Consider the following 17501-nt stretch of genomic DNA (forward strand, 5'->3'; position numbering starts at 1 on the left):
GAAATACCACAAAAAATGTTGATTTCTTACCCAGTGGGATACTGCTAGACCTAAAGGGAGTTTTTTTCTAGTTATAGTATACAGTGAATATCAAAACCATTCCTTATCAAAGCTTCATCAAAATTGGGAACCTTCCATGAAAAGTTTGGGCTTGATGAATCAGTGTTTTTTAATGGAAAAAATATCTTACTGGAAAATTCCATTGCACAACATTTACACCTTTATGATTAAACTTTCCATGTACAAATAGTTTGAAAAGAATTAGTTTATGCATAGTAGATACTGTATATTATCAATATGAACAGCCCTGGCTACTAGTGGTTGCAAATACACCGATAAAAACTTCACACAAACTAATACAAGCACCCATCTCATCGATTAGTTGGCCTTTTATTCAAGCAATGACTATTTATTTCAGTAACTGAGATTGTTTACTAACTTAACTATAATCATCAGAAATTACCAACTTAAAGCACCATTTCATTTCTAAGCTGAAAGAAACACAGCTCTCGTGATTAAACTCCCAGTTAAGGGGTCTGGGTATAAAATGGTTGCACTTATAAAAAGCTGATCTCCCACAAGTCCCATTAGGACATCAGAATATATGGTTAAAATCCTACATAGAAAGACTTGGTCTACCCACAGTTTTTGTGTTAATTTAACAGTCTGACTGTTATACATACTGAAAATATGTTCCCCTCCTCCCCAAATTATTATATTGATACAAATGAGGACACGGTTGTAATGGACAAAGATGCCTTTTTCTTTTGTCATAGTGTGTTCCTGGTTCCGCACAGGAATGAACGCATCTTTACACTCATATAACTTCTCAGACAGGATGAGTTTTCTGCTTTGATTATCAGAGAGAGAAGGAAGAATTATTTTGGCCAAGCACTGCAGAATTTGGGGACATCTGCTTCTCCACACACCCTCGAAATAAATACTTTCTATTTGTCTTGTGTCTATTCATACTTGTGTATTTGTATTGTGTGATTTTATGTAATACAGGTGTTACATCCTTAGGATTTATGCTTTTAGGACCTTGAAAGATTTCATTCTTTCTGTCATTGCTTTTGCACCATTTTGATCATCTTGTTGCAATGATAAACAATTTGTCATTCACTAGTAAGGCACCTGTAGCAAAGGGAGATCCTGATTTTTCATTTTCTGTCCCATTTGTATTGATTATAGGATCAGAAATCTCAAATCTCAGTCCTCCATGCCTCGGGCTGCTTATAGACTTGGAGCTGAGCTAATTACAAATTCCTCAACAGAGGCTCTTTTATTTTGTTCACATTCAGCTTTTATTGGAGAGGGGCTTATCAGTTCACACATACAAAGTTAAGCCAGTTCCAGAAACACAGATATTTCACAAGTCAGAAGATTCCAGCTTGATTATGTCTTAAAAAGCTCATTCAAGGAAACACTTCAGCAATTTTATGTTAGATGAGCTTTGGGATTAAAAACTGCTTACCATTTGATACTGAATTTCCATTTTCAGCAGTCACAGAACTGGACAGTGGATTAGATGACTGAGTTCCATGGTTATTTGCATTTTTATCCTGGGTTTCTGATCCAATATCTGATGTATTTGGATCTTCCCTGCTCCTCAAGTTCAGATTAGTTTCAGCACCTGACACAAACAGAGAAAAAGCTGGTCAGCTTCCTATTAACTAGTGGCTTTCACATACAAGTAGAAAAAACTAACACAGAAACCAAATTACTGTATCAAATTAATTCAATTAATCACTAAATTCATGAGTCCAGTGATAAATGCGGAAGGTTTAAGTCAGTGAATTTTGGAGGTTTTTTCTTTTTTTTGCTGGTGTTCCACTTGTAGCCATTTAAAGTTTATGGAAGTGAAAGGTATGAACAGAATTTCATTTGTACTGTTTCTTTTCACACAAATACCAGCTGATGAAACTCAACAAATGTTTGTATCGCCTCTAGTTTAGATTCTATTCTATTTCACATAAGTTCATATACCACTGTCATCACTGCAATGCCTTTCACCATTGCATTAGGTGATACTAGCAACAGCTACAACGTAGGTTTATTTTTTTCTCTTATCTCCTCCCACAAGAAACAAAATGGCTTTTGATATGAAATCATATGTAGCAAGATTCCTCCCAGCAGAGCCTCCCCATAGGCATTATTTACACTGCCTCGGGGCTCTCCAGCCATCAATTGTCATTTTCTATAAAGTTCCAGGTTTTCATGTCACAGCCTTTTAGTTAAATTTCTTCAAGACATCAAGAGGAGGCCTGATCCTGTAGGAGTTCCCAAGCTACGTACAATGCACAGGCATTTCTTCAAAGAGAAGGGCCAAACCCTTCTCTTCTTCCCCTCTGACTGACGGCACACCCACGCAAAGCAGAGCAGCTCACAGCAAAGTGCCCGGAGCCGGCTCTGAGCTTGCCTGGCTTTGTCAGCCCAGTGCGCCACAAGACACAGGGCTCAGGCGTCAGCTGCGCCCGAGCAGTGCTCCCCACTGGAGCTCAGGGGCCAGAGGCAGGCCAGGCGCTGGGAGACAAGACCGTGAACGGATGGGGATGGTAGGAGGGACCCCCGCTGCAATTCGGGCGTCCTCGGCTACCCCCACTCCACCCCGCTGTGGTAGGGCTGATGAAGCTGCGTGCAATGCTGCACTGGCAAGGCTGTGCAGTTGTTGGTGGATTTCTCTCTCTTTTCTGGGTTTCTCTTCATTTTGTGGTGAACATATGCACACATTCTTTCCTTGCCATATTCAGGTTTGTTTCATGGAAGACAAAGCTGAATTCAGTTCTCTCTCTGTTTAGCTCCATTTCAGTTTTCCTAACTCCACTCCCTGTGAGAGCTGGCCTTAGCTGCAGGGCTGACATACTACGGCTGACCTGGGTGCAAAGGCCCTCATTTAGCACTCTAAAATGGAAATTTCTCTTCTGTGACAGCTCTCAAAGAGCTGTTCCTCGATTTTGGTTGTGTCTATTTAAGCTTTGTCATAATAACAGCAACAACCAACGGAGGTCAAAAGACTAGCTATTAAAACCAACATTACAGCATTCATCCATACTTCTGGTGACATCCTCAGCTCTCCCAAAGATTCAATATATTCTTATAAGTCTTGAGCACAAGAGCATTTTTCAAGGGGACAGGAAAAAGGTTTTTTCACCAGGTAACAGATACCTTGCCTGCAGATTTTGAAACTTAATGTTGACTGCATGATCGATTTTTCATTTTTATGCCTGAATTGAAAAAACCCCTCCTGGTTTACAAAGTACCAACATTTTAAAAATGAATTAATGAATCGAAAACTCTATATCCATTCTGGTTAACTTGAAATGTCTCGTTTCATTGAAAAGGGCTTTCTTAGTTTTGTTTAGCTTTCAGTTATCTAACTCTGAATCTTTCTTACCATTTCCTCTTCTAACAAAAAAGCTGTATTGAAAAGTCAAAAAGTTCATTTCCAAGCTGTCAGAATAAAACATTTCAATGTTTTTTTTTGCTCCCTCCCTTGCCCTCGTTCCGTGATCATTATTTTTTGCCAGATCTGATTGGAGTGTTTCAGTGGCACTGTTTCATAAACTGCGTATTTAGGCAAATGTGCTATGCATTGAAAAAAATTAGGCCAGCTCTACCCACAGTAACTGACTTGGGAGAGGCGGTAGAACCAGAGTCTGAGCTGGAAAATGCATACAGTACAATTATAAGAGCATGCCTGATTTAGCTTTTGTACAAGCAAGTTGACTGCAAAATGCATCTTTGCAGCTCATATTAAATTTGTCTGAAAAGGAAATGTCACTTTTAGATGTTAATAGTCAGTGCACTTGCCTATAGATCATAATCCACCTACATAATTATTGTGCCACCTTTTACATAAAGAGTCTCGGGGGAAGTGGCTGGGATCCTTATTTTTCTTGATATCGAAAAGATTTATTGATTTGCCTGACATCTGCAATTCATTTGAGAATGAGCAAGTAGAAAGACTTTTTCTTGCATTCCCATTTGCAGAAGCCTTTTGTTTCATAGGTACATTGATATCTTTTCATGGCATTCATGAAGGGCTCTTGGAAGAAAAAGGTTATCTTTTCTCCTTTATATCTGTAAGATAGAATACTACAAAGAATTGTGGATAGCTACTATTGAGCTAAAATATCATCCTAAATTGGCAGAAACAAGTAGCGGACAGATATGCAGCATATCTTTTGGGACAGCTATCTAGATAAAGATCTGTTATCCCATTGCTCTATTCATTCATTGTAAGAAATGCACACCTTTAGTTTCTAAATAGAAGACTATATAGAGAAAATACACTTCATAGTGCCTTATTTAATTAATCCTGGGGGTGGGAAAGAAGCCTATATTTTGTTTCAAAATAATCTGGATTATATAAAGGTGCTTGTACTAATTTTCTATATATAGGCATCTTCAGCTCCTCGTTGGAGCAGAGTCATGGGAGTCTGTGGAAAAAGTGTAACCACATATGTTGGCTAACTTCTAAAACACTCCTGGAGAAGCCAGAGTGTATCCCTAGCAAACAAGTACTGTTTATTTTTTTTGGACTTTGTGTAAAATGGGTGAGTTTCTGAAGAAAATCTTTTCTATAACTAGGATAACAAGAGGATGCTTTAGCCAGGTGTGACCAATGTACTGTCCCAGTGCTGCAAAACTTACCTGAGATGACTGGATAATTCATGTTGGAAGAGACCTCAGGAGGTCCCTCGTGCAGCCCTGCTCCAAGCAGGGCCAGCTGTGAGGTCAGACCAGGTTGCCCAGGGCTTTGCCCAGATGAGTCTTGAAACCCCCCAAGAACGGAGCCTGCCCGACCTCCCTGGGCAGCCTGTCCCGCTGCCTGCCCCCTGACCTGCCTGTCCTCATGGGGAAAGGTTTCAATACCCAGGCTGAACCCTTCTCGTTTCAGTTCATGCCTGCCGTACCTTGTTGCCCTGCCATGCATGGCTGTGAAGGGCCCGGCTGCCCCCTCTCCATCCCCTCCCTGTAGGCACTGGGGTGGCTGTGAGGTGCCCCCGAAGCCATCTCTGCCCCAGGCTGGACAAGCCCCGCTGCCCCGGCCTCTGCTCATGGGGCAATGTTCCAGCCCTCAGCTTTTCAGATTGAACTCACTCCAGGTTATCGGCGTCTTTCCTGCCTTGGGGGGCACCAACCGGCCACGTTATCCAGATGTGGTCTAACGACGAGTGCTGGGCAGAGGGGACAACCCCTGCCCCGAGCTCCTGGCAGTGCTCCTGCTGATGCAGCCCCGGATGCTGCTGGCTGTCTCTGCTGCCAGGGCTTGCTGCCAGCTCCTGCCCAGCTCCCAGGGCCCCCAGCACTCTTTCTCCAGAGCTGCTCCTCAGCCAGTCTATCCCCAGCCTATGTCATTGCAAGAGGAAATTCCTTCCCAAGTGCAGGACTTTGCATTTGTTTCTTCAATAAGCTTTAAGATGCCAAAAGGCCCTGACTTTATCTTCTGCGCTGGGGTATCCCTCTCTGTCCTGCCTCCCCACTACCCAAAATATCCCTGAGTGTAACAAAGGCATCTCCTGACTTTTTATCATAATATTTCTATTCCACACAGTGTACCATTGCACAGTGGTACCTTAGACAGGAATACTGTGGACAGTTATAAAAGATATAGGGAAGCCCTCTGTTAACACTAAAAAAATTGGAAAATTCCTACTGATTCCAGTTTTATCTATCAAATATTGGTCTGAAATCTTTACCATCTTTACCATCTTACCAATCTTACCACTTTACCATCATGTTTTCTCAGTTGCCTGATATAGAAGTTTGGGCTTTTCTCCACATTAATGTCAACTTCCCCCTGCTGCCATGAATCCCTGCAGACACAAGTATGCACTGCTCTCGCATCCCTTATCAACCTTCTGAAACTGTATCAGAAATACTTTAGGAGAGAGGAAAAGAAAAAAACTATGGTTCCTACAGTTGAACATCACCAACACGCTGAATGTTAGCTTTTTGTTCAGACTTGCACTCTGCTGTTCTCACCAGATGGATGGATGATTTACCAGGTTTCAACTTTTTTTCCAAGTAACAGCATCTTAACAGTTTCCAGCTAGTAATAAATGTTATTTGAAGAGTCATCCATGCCTACTTGTGAGAGACTAGCTACAGAGAGGTATCAGCTGTAAGAGCATGGTGGGAGTTCATGATTATAAAAGGAATACAAGCTTTAAGTGAAAACCTACAGATTCTTTGCAACAGTGAACAGCATTTGGATTATTATTTCAGTGAACTGACTTTGCCAAAAAGATATCTCTGACTCAGTCAAATTCTGCTCTGACTAATCTTGCAGTTAATGAGGATGTATGGACTACAAGGATGTATGGATGTTTGGATTGGGGCATAATTTGCCCCTCAACTGCAGCATAGTTAATAGCTGGAAGTAATCACATGTACAGTGCTTTTAATCAGAGTATGACAAATCAAAGTGTAACAATTATTTCCTTACAAGCAAGCTCTGTATTCCAATAAACCCATAATTAATTACATCAACATTACTTGAAAAGTGTAAGAGGAAAGGTATGCAAAAGAGGCAGCTCACAAAATCCACATTTGCTTGTTATGCTCGGTGTTCCTGGAAGAGACTGAGTTTAAAACTCATGACAAAGTCATAAGGTGCAGGATGTACTGAAATTTCACTTATTTTGGAAAGAAAAGTCAGAGTATGGCAATCATGGAAATGATTTAATATATCTGCTTTTTATTTTCCTTTTTGAGTCATTATCTCACTCTTAAAAGAAACGCAATACACTGAAAGTCTACATGATATAACTTTTTTGTCAAAAGAATAACTTAAACTCTTTTAATTGAGCTATGACTTCCAAATATCCTATTATAAAGCTCATTTTTCTTAAACATAAAATGTAGGATCCCAAACATAGTTATTTCATAAGGAGTATTTAGGCTGAATTAATGCTGCTATCACCAAATTAGAAAATGGGCTAGTGCAGGCTCTATTCAGATGACAGATTAAAGTGCAATACTGAAACATTTTGAGAAACTATTAATTTAGTAAGGAAATTATATATTTAGCCTCTTTAATAAAGTCTAAAGCAAAGTATAAATCACTGACTGATATCAGCATTTAGGTAGAATCACCATAGACTCTTTGTGCAGCAAGACATGAAGTAATAGTATGTTATTAAAAGCACAGCAGTAACTCACCTGGTTGGGTTGTATTTTTCTTTTCTGTCAAAGCCCTTTTTTTGCTCTCCTGTCTTTAAAAGTAGGTATATCCATAACATATATCTGTCCCTATATGTTCTTTTTTCAAATACTTCTCCTTTTAACGTTTAGTGCTCATTTACAGTCTGACTGAAAACTCATTAATAAGAACAGAAGGCATCCACTGCTTTCAGTGGGTTTTGGATCAGATTCGTGCTTACCTTGCACGCTTTGTGCAGCACTGCCAAAGCACCAAGGGATTCATAATACAGGGTAAATACAGAGGGCCTCTTGCTTTGTCTATCCTGGTAATCCAAATGTGCTCATAACTGTTTTCTGGCCCTGAGGCAAATGGTAAGAGACCCATGTCTACGCTGTTACACTTTCTTGCCCTCCACAGCAGAGAGGCTGCATCCAAATTGTCTACTGGGAATAGTCCCTGGCCTGTGCCATTTCCTGAACCATGCCCAGATCTGTCTGGAAGGGAGCCAGCCTGCCAGGTCCAAAACCATGCCAGGGACTGCTCTAACACTTTGACTGCGCAGAGGATTGAGCTGCCGTACCCAGGACATTCCCTGGCACTGGCTCATTTACTAAGCCAGATATAGCCCTTCACCTTGACAGCACTAGTTACCACACCCAGAAATGAGTGGTCAATATGAAGTCCATCTCAGGAAAAAAAAAGGAAAAATATGGAAGAAAAGCAACGTCAAACCAGATGGGGCTACTGGGGCACGGAACTGTTGTACAGTTTCTGCTGAAGCCGCATGTAAAAGTTTCATCCTGACTGTATGGGGAGAGCAGGTTCTCCCTAGTTTTGCTCTAGTGTAAATGCAAGTCATACACCCCTCTTGATCTGATTTGACTTGTATCATCTGGACCATTCTTTCAAGGCACACATTCCTTTTCATTAGTTAAACAGAGAGCTAAGGCTGAGTTCCCAGCTGAGGAATTTCAGCGCCACAAGCTAGGCAGGATGTATGTAGGTCCTAAAGTAGAAACAACCTCTGTCCTGGTCAACAAAAACATCATCCCCATAAAACAGAAACCGCAAATATTATGGAAAAGCTTAAAAGCTTTTCCACAAAGGAACGAAACCTACAAAAGTATAAAACACATATAATTATGGAAAGAAATACATGAAAAAGGGGGAAATAGTTCCCCTTCTTATCATTTAATGTCTTTAATAAATCCCAGGATAATGTCAAACATTACTTCTTCATTCATGGAAAACATGACTTTCTGTAACCCATAATCAATATATGGTTTTAGTTATCAAGATCCACAGCTATTCACACTTGATTAGCAACTATGAAATCTGGAAAACACATACATTCTGGCAGATAAATTAATGTAATACAGGAGGAGAAGCTTTTTGTACCTGGGCTACCATGGAGTCTAAAAGCTAAATAGCATGATTTCCTTGAAACCTGTGGCTGGCATCCAGCAAAATGGAAATTTCAAATCAAGCAGCTTGTCATTATACATGTGAGTAAGAGAGAACTGATGGATCCTATTAACCAGCATATGAAAGACAAGACGGTGCAGACAGAAGGGATTCCTGCCCTGTGCTCTCACTCTTGGGAGAGTCAGAAATACTCCGAATCCTAGCAGCCAACCCTGAATATTTGTAATATCTACTGTGGTAAGTGGACATTGTGAAGTGTGTGGGGGGGGAAAAAGAGATGGCAACTGCAGAAATTATGCAGATATTTTTTGATGAAGGAAAGGGAGAGGAAGGTTAAATAAGAACAGGCCATTTTATTTTGGCTCGAGTGTTTACCACTGTGCTTTGTTGCACCTTGACAATTGCACTCGGCGTTTCCTGTTTTGCTCTGACTTACTGTTGAGACCTTCCTTGTCCATGGCGTTTGCTAGCTACCCTCAGCACATGTCCTTTCGCTGGATAAATGCATGTTGCTTCAGAGCAGTTCAGTTTACCCACATGAAGTCACCCTGTGACCTGCTGTAGCATGACTGTTTGCTTTGTCTGCTGAGAGCTGGAGGCAAACAGATGCAGCTTATTTGCTGAAAGAAATGGAGCAGGATGAAAACTGTCAGGACAGGATTCCCCCAGCCTATTAGCATGTACTGCCTGTCTCACCCTCAGAGCTGTGCTGCTGGCTGCCGCTGCCATCAGAGGCAATCATTATTCATTGATTTATTTCACCTCACAAAGCCTGCCCTTACAGCAGCAATTGTCTAGGATTTCCCCCTGCATTGATGCTCCTAGGATAGGCAGCAATGAATTTGTCCTGTCACTTCCAGCGCCCTTTCTCTCCGAGCTGTGTAAGTGGAGCTATCAGATGGTGTTACAAGCCACTCCAGAAGCCGCATTCTTCAATGGAGCAGGTAAATACAGAAACAGACCACTTCTTTGCTCTGGGAAGCTGCATTCATGGAAGCTCTTTATGAACACTGGAAAGCAAAGAAAGGAGACGCAGGCCGTGAGGAACATCAAGTGACAAAACTCACTCTGCTGGAGGTAAAGAGCTCCTCTGAAGAATATTGTGTTAGTGTGACACCGATCAGTCAGAGTTCAGAAGATAAGGCTGGTAGTGAGAAGGAAGTCACTGAAGCGACTGCAGGAACTCCTAGGTCTGGTTCAGCCCTTAAGACCCATCAGCTCAATCCCTTTTTTATAAATCACTTCACAGCTATGGGAAGTATAGACCTAGAACAGAAAGGTTTCTTCTGCTTTCTTCTCTGATGGACTTGTGCTGGTGGAAAGATAGTGCTCTTATTTTACATTTCTTTCAGTGACAATCATTACAAGCTACAAACCTTTCCCTCCTTCCTAGAAGTAATGTCAGGGACATCTCTGGGTCAGGTAAACTTTCAGAGCTGGGGGAGATAGATAATGCAAGTGCCTTCTTTCCCTGTCTGGAGGACTCCAGATTGTTTGAATTAGGTTTGTTCCCAACATGAGACAAAGAATACTGCTGCCAAAGGGGAGAAAAAAGCCACCTTAAATACTGGTAATGGATGAAGAGTATCTGGACAGGCTGCCACCTCTCCTGCTTGATAGTATCTGAGCAAGAACTTAGAACATCTTTTAATGCAGCAAGTGTGCTCGAGTCCAGCCAGTGCACGTGTTTCAGAGACTGGGGATTTCATTCACCCCATCTTCCCTAGGAACTGATCTCTGCAGGCCTTTCTGAGGTCCATTACTAACCACAGAGAGCAAGAAGGAGGGCAGCTCTGCTTGGGACAATTTCCTGCCCTAGGAGAAGCATTTCTTCCTTCCATGTTCCCATGTTCCCCATCTTTTCAAGTCAAATATGGAAAAAAGTAGCTGATTTTACTCTGTAATAGCTTTGTTTACTGTTAGGTGTGTTGATTGGCTGACCAAGGAGTCTATTTCTTGTGTTTGTGTGGTTAAAAAACTGCTGGTGTGCTGGAAAAGGAGGCGGCAATGTGGTAAGAAACACAGCTTCCCTTTTTAAAATTGTTTTCTTCTAACTAATGTGGATGCAGCAGTTCTTTTTGAAGGCAGACATTTAAGTTTGTTTATGTTTGTGTGTGGTATCTCAGTAACAGAACAGCCATTACTGCTGGGCTTCAGCTGCTGTTGGAAGGAATTATGTGATGAGACACTGTCTCAACCTTCCTCCCCCTCAAACACAGTTGCAAATATTGTAAAAATAAACAAACAAAAAACCCCCAAACAAACAAACAGACAGGGATTTGCTACTGCCAACAGCATCACATCAGTTCTATTTACTTTTCCCACAGAATACTTCTACAGAGATTTTTCGGGATCTCTCTCATACCAGCTCTGGCATCGACTGCAACGCAGAAGTCTTAGCGTAAGTGAGTGCGTTGGGCAGATAAATTGTTTGAGCAGATCCCGAGGGACAATCCAAGGAATATTTTTGGATCACGTGTATTGTAATCCTGCCCACCAAACAGGGACAGCTATTCTGGAAAACCTCTCGGACAACATTCCCCACTTGCTTTCAAAGTGAGCTTCTAAAATAAAAATTGAATTTAGATATTTCTTTAGCTTGTTTTTAAGTTCCTTTTGAAGGGATACAGTGATGGTCAATGACACATCCGTGAACCTCAAAGCAAGAACATATGGCTATCACAATGCAGGGTGACAAGCATCCATACTGTGCACAAATATAGCCAACCTGTGGCTACAAACTGTCACTACATACTACTAGTATGTCAGCATTGTACTGCAACCAGCCCTTAAGGAAAGAACTAAAAGAAATAATGAAATGTGGAACTTCAGGTCTAATTTTTTCATATGTTTTTCCTTTTAAAAATTGCACCACACAAAGGATAAAATTCATTTTCACGTTTTTCATTTTAAAATAGAATGAAAACTCAAGCCAAAAGAGCACTGGACTTGAAGGCTTCTTTATTTTCCCACTCACTAGCGGGCCTAGGGAGAAGACAGATGCCTCAAACTGCTACTCCTACTTCCAGTGCTCCACTTCCGAACACTCTCCTACCCTCTCAACAGCAGAGTGCAGCGGGGTGGAGAGAGCATGAGGGTCAGGGCACCCTCAAGTTTATGACCAAGTCTTTTTCCCAGTCTCTTTTCCACCGTCTTCTCTTGCTTCTCCATCCAGGCCCACAAAATGCCGATGCTGGAACTGGAACACAATACACACACGTGGGTCTATAGTTTCACGGTGAGCTGCAGGAGTCCTGGCAAGAACTTTCGGTCATCACTGAGGGGTTTGCACAGTCACAACCGCATTGCTCTTGGATACCTGAGCCAGTGACTTTAGAGTAGCTTGGTTTGTTTACAACACATCTTTGGTTGCTGTGTAGACGTACCCCTAAATGACAACCTGACCGGTGCTGAAATGGCCACTCCTGAACTTATATAGGTCCAAAAATAAAAAATCAACACATTTAATGGAAATTGTTAACATTTCCAGTAAGAAAAATTTTAGTATTTTTGAGGCAAACCATTTCAATACTTTCCAAACATTTCTGAAAGACTGGACATGAAAGAATATTTATTTCTGCACAAAATTTCAGAATGCTTGAATTTCATTCCAGGGCAAAACAAAAATAAATGTCACAGTCTTGGCATATTTTGTGAAATGGAATTATTGTTCTCTATTGAGGCTCTATGCAAAAGGTGATTTAATGCTGAGATGGATGTAAATAAGTTAAAAGCATCTGAACAGATTTCTCACTCCAGTTGAGAATTTAATTAGAGACTTTCACTAAAATGTGTGTTCAAATGTCATTCTCCACTATGTCCCAAATGCCTGTAGTCCTGTAAAATCAAGTGATAAGACGTTTACTGCCAAATAGCCATATTCTTGGTTGGTATCAGGAACAGAAGTGTGCTACAATTCAATTTCCTTGTTCTCTCAGATATGGCTGATTTCTCACATTAATGTATCTTTGGTTTACAATTAGTGATGTAGTGGTTCCTAAACAAAGTCCTTTGTGGTTCTGCATCTTGGATCACAAATGAAAAATACTGAAGACTGTTTACTACTTAAATAAACCCACAACACTGTTAGTAATGAGACAACTTCCCGAACCATTGCTGATTTGGAACAAAGATGTTGCATCAGATGGTGAAGAAAATACATTGTTATGAAAATAATAATCCTGTAAATGCCTACCTGAATGATCAAAATCACTATTAAAGGTGGGATACTATTAAAATCTATGGGCTTGAAATGCACTAAGCTGAACCAGTATGGTGTGGTTATTGTGCTCCAGTATCAGACAGGATGAAGCGGGGACAAAGTAAATCCAACCCAATGGAAAGCAAGCAAAAAAGAATCAGTAATTTAAAAGGAATGCCTGCAGTTCTCAGGAATGGACCATGTAAAAGGAACGGAGAAGTCAGTGCACTTACTTCTCCTCAGCTTCCTTCCTGTTAAGCAGTGAATCGGTATGAACATGAGAGAGCCTGTACTGGGTCAGACCATGGATCTACTCCAGGATCCTTTTCTGACAGCTGTAGATACTTACAGTATAAGATCATGTCAAAAATGCAGTGATATTTCCTGTGTGATCCTAGGGCTGCACAGTCTCCTCCAACCTCTATTTGACTGGATATAGGCTTTGGAAATGTGTGGAGGAGTGCTAAAGATTTGATTTTATTTTCAATACAAGCATTTAAAATGCAAAATAAATATAATAAAGGTTTATGGCAATATGTATTCTTTTTTCACCTGAAATATAAATGAGACTTGATTTGTTCTTCTAATAATCTTCAGGTTAAAATTGTTTACGGTGATCACACACAAAGCCTCTTTTCCATATCAGAACAGAAAACCCAAGCAAATTACACATGACATGATTTTAGGCTGTAAGAGCAAACAGTGAAATCAACCAGGAAAAGAAATGCTACAGTGAAAAAAAATCATCATAACAGAAACCCAAAAAACTCTCCAGCAGTAAAATATACCAGTTTTAGAGATTCTGAAATGGAAAATTATTCTTGGTATATAGTGTTTATCCTAAAACAACAGATCTTTTTTGTGAGAAATTATCCACATAATGGCAGACTTATAAATGAGGAGAAGACTGCAGGTTAAGGTGGTATCTTTCAGGCTGTAAAAAAGTTCACAGACATTCTGCAAACAGGAATGGAGGGTACTTTCTGTAGACTCTTCCAAACCCTTTGTCGGCTGCAGTAATGCAAACCACAATTATTTCCTCAGAAAAATCACCCAGCATGGGCTGGACGGCAACCGTATTGCCAGCAGTTCTGTCTCCTCCTTTGTAATTTTCTGCATAGGGCATCTACGGTTAGCCAAGTATGGGCCTTTTTTTATGACTCGCATTAAACTCCCACTAACAGTGCTTTGGCTTTCTCCCACTTTTCTGTACCTACTGCAAGAGATTCAGATTGAGAGCTACAAGTAGTCCATAGTGAATCAGAGAGTGATGACTCTCCTGTGTTTAGATATCTAATCTGAAAATTAGTCACAGAAAGTCACCCTCACTCCCTGGTAATTAAGGCAATTATATAAACAGATATTAATCTCTTTCTGAGAAGTGTTGTGAAACTTAATTCATTAAAGTTTTAATGCTTTGAGAATTTTACTTGAAAGATGTTACAGAAGTCCAATGCCTCATGTAATCATTCCTCCAGCATTCACAGGTAAAAGAGATAAAAGGTGACCACACAGCTTTCTGTATTAGTCATGTTTTGTAAGTTGTTAACTTTTGCCACAAAGAAAGTAAAACTATTACATTGTATCCATATAATGTAGGAATAATGAGATGCAGATATGAATATTATCTTTATTAAGTTGCTTAAGAGGAAAAGCTGAGTGGCTTAGAGGATAAGGGACTGGGATTTCATCTCAGAAACCCCAGTGGGGATTTAATTTGCAATCCACTGTTGAGACATTAGCTGCACAATAGCTTACTCTAATCTGCTGATAGAGAGAAATTATTTACTAGCTATCAAAGGGATACCTGCCTTTGCCAGGAGAGTACTCCCCATACATACACATTAAACCCTGTTATTTTCCAAGTTTGACCAAATTTCAGTAAAGAGTATTTGGCAAGCTTTAGTCCCAACTAGGTATGCCTAATTACCTATATTATTTGCCAGTTGTAACTATCTTCCTGTGACTTCCAGTGCTTAAACTGGAGAATGTGGAATAATTTACTGGCATGTGAAGCTACCTGCCTTGGAAATACCTCACTTAGGAAGTAGGTAAAGAAGGGATTCATCTAGTTAATGGATGCCAAAGATATTGGGCAAACATTTGAACAGTATCGATATTTTGTTAACAATGTCATGTTTGCATGCCTTTTCTGTTGTTACTGTATAAGTTGCTAAACTGTTTTGGAAAGGAGTAGGTCACTGAAGCATGTATAGACTCGCATATACAGATCTACTTGTATTGAAACAGTAACAATAATTCACAAAACTTGGAGGCCTATACATTGATGACCTACATAAATGAAAGGTCTTCTAATTTTATTTCTTAGGCGCCTAAATCTGGGGTTGCAAGCTTGCACATTTTCTTTTGCTCAGACACAGAAGTCAAGCATCCATGCCAATCTTTTCTCAACAAGCAGGAAGGAGAGAAGGCATTCAGTCTTTATCTCACTAGCCTGATGGTAAGGAAATTCATCCAGGTTAAGGGAAAATCATATTTCCTTTGCTCCTTTCCCTTTAGAATCCACATGAATACACATTCTGCCAATCTGTGCATGGATGATGGGCTGGGAGTTATTCCATCTTCTGTTCTGAAGCTGAAACAATTCCCCTTTGTATGGAATAATTTAATATCAACTGTACCAAATTTAATATCAACTGTACCAATCAAGAGAAATAACACTACAACCTAGCAATCCGAGTAACATTCATCCATGTTGAGGAAAAGAAAATTCTGTCCTTGCTCCACAAATATTTAATATGAAATGCTTAAACATATAATTGTCTCTTCCTTATATAAGGAATGTCTTATATGTTGAATAGTTAAAAGTATTTGCACATGCTGCTAGAGAGTGTGGTTTTGTGATTAAGGCATTGAATTGGGTTTCATGAAGTCTAGTTTCAAATCTAAGGCCCTGTCTAGAAATATCTGGTAAGGCCTCTGCACATGACCATTCAATTTCTACCTGCCTTTCAAACTAAAGTTTCTACTTCTAGAAATCAGGGAGAATAGAAGAAAAGTCTGTGTGTGTGTGTATTACCGATTATCTGCACTCAAGCCTCATTTTATATGGAGTAACAGGAAATCCCTGTCTAACAATACAGCTGTAGATTCAGTGACAACTCTTTTCAACCTTAGAGGAATCCCTTTATCTCTGTTCTCACCTGTTACAGTTTTGCCTATTTAAGCTATAAGCTCTGCAGAGCAGAAAACTTCTCCTATTATATGTAAAGTATTTAGCAAGAAATTGCATACTATATGATCCTGATCATTGCTTGAACCAGTAGATCCTACTCTTGTATATAAAAAAAAAGATCAGGCTGGGCCACCAGGTAATGTTGTCCATTTCATTTTTGTTGTTGTTGCCTGTGTGAAAGAAGAGTGCTCTCAGTTCAGTTCACAATAAGTCCACAGTCCATCAGAAAACCACGAATCCATTCTATTGTAATTCTGGATGATCATTTCCCACAGAGACGTCAGGAGCCAAAAGGACATTGGTGTTCTCAGGCCTTGAAATTACTCCTCCAAGCAAGAGGGAGGCATGTTGGGGGATCTGTCTGTATTGCACTTTTATTGGCAAGGAGGCTTTTATCTCAAAGGCTGATGATCCCATACAGAAACTTATTGATTCCCATAGCTAACTCTCCTAACTCTCCAAAATGGCCCACAATTTTACTTTCTGTTTTTAGTTAAGGTTGTTGGTAGGTTATAACGTATGGAAATAAAGGAAATTGGACATTACAGAGTGCTGCTCTGGGCCATGTCTTCAATTTTAATGAATTTCTATTAAAATTAATTTAATTTTTTTTACCATATAATCTCCTATAAATAAAATACTACAAATTACAAAAAGAAGAAATGGAGGAGTCTTCCAGGAACTTAATATGCATTAGGCAATAGGTGATAAAAAAACAGAAGGTAAGACATGGACAACTTCTAGTTTTACATAACAGAGTCCACTCTGCTGATTGCCATCTTATTACTTTGCATCAGAGGTTAAATAAAAGATATTTTTTTCCAGCCGTTACCCTAGAAATGAACTGAACACATGAAGTACATGAAAAAAGGCAAACTGTAAAAACACACACATACATTCACCTGTATTTCTTTGTTACTTTCAATCCATCTGCTCATCATTGAACTATTCATATGTAACCGCACTTAGTATTATACAGTAGCTTCCTAGCTCATAAAATATTGATTCAGGTTTTTTATCGTATATCTTTCTTGAACTTTGATCTTTCATACTTAGTGCTTTGATGAAATATTTAGAAGTACAACATTTTCCATGTGAAAGGTAAATTTAGACTTTTTATATGGTAGCCTCTGTTAATGCACTAGCTTCAACCCACAGGAGACCCAAGCTGAACTCTATCTTGGTCACATTTAGTTGAAAATTGAGTTTGCAAAAATCCTCTATCCCAAAGAAACATTTTTTTTTTTAAGGTAAAGGTCAGTTTTGTGACTTGGTTGGAGTAGGCTTGCCACACTTCCTCACCAGCTACATCCAAGGAGCTGACTTTAATAGTAACTTCCCAACAGATAAAAATGTATTATCTATTGAATTCGGCATCTAGTATTGAATTTGGCATCTAGGAATATGTAAGGTCCAGTTAAAGCTTTTTCAAGGTCTGGAGGAGCCACAAGGGTTCTGTCTACCACAGTTTCTCTGATAGCTGGTAGGAGCCTTTCTCACAGTATAAATCTCTTGTCTCCACCTAGCCA

General features: G+C 39.9%; 1 protein-coding gene across 2 annotated transcripts in view; it reads right to left on the reverse strand.

Annotated features, from left to right (window-relative positions):
* Positions 1-17501, reverse strand: part of MYO16 (myosin XVI) — a 400031-nt gene that overhangs the window by 20959 nt on the left and 361571 nt on the right. For both annotated transcript variants that reach the window (XM_072849888.1, XM_072849887.1), the window contains exon 33: positions 1475-1633. In XM_072849888.1, the coding sequence (XP_072705989.1) occupies positions 1475-1633 (159 nt within the window). The remainder of the gene's footprint in view (positions 1-1474; positions 1634-17501) is intronic.

This window comes from Ciconia boyciana, chromosome 1, assembly GCF_034638445.1.
Source record: "Ciconia boyciana chromosome 1, ASM3463844v1, whole genome shotgun sequence".
Lineage (NCBI taxonomy): Eukaryota > Metazoa > Chordata > Aves > Ciconiiformes > Ciconiidae > Ciconia > Ciconia boyciana.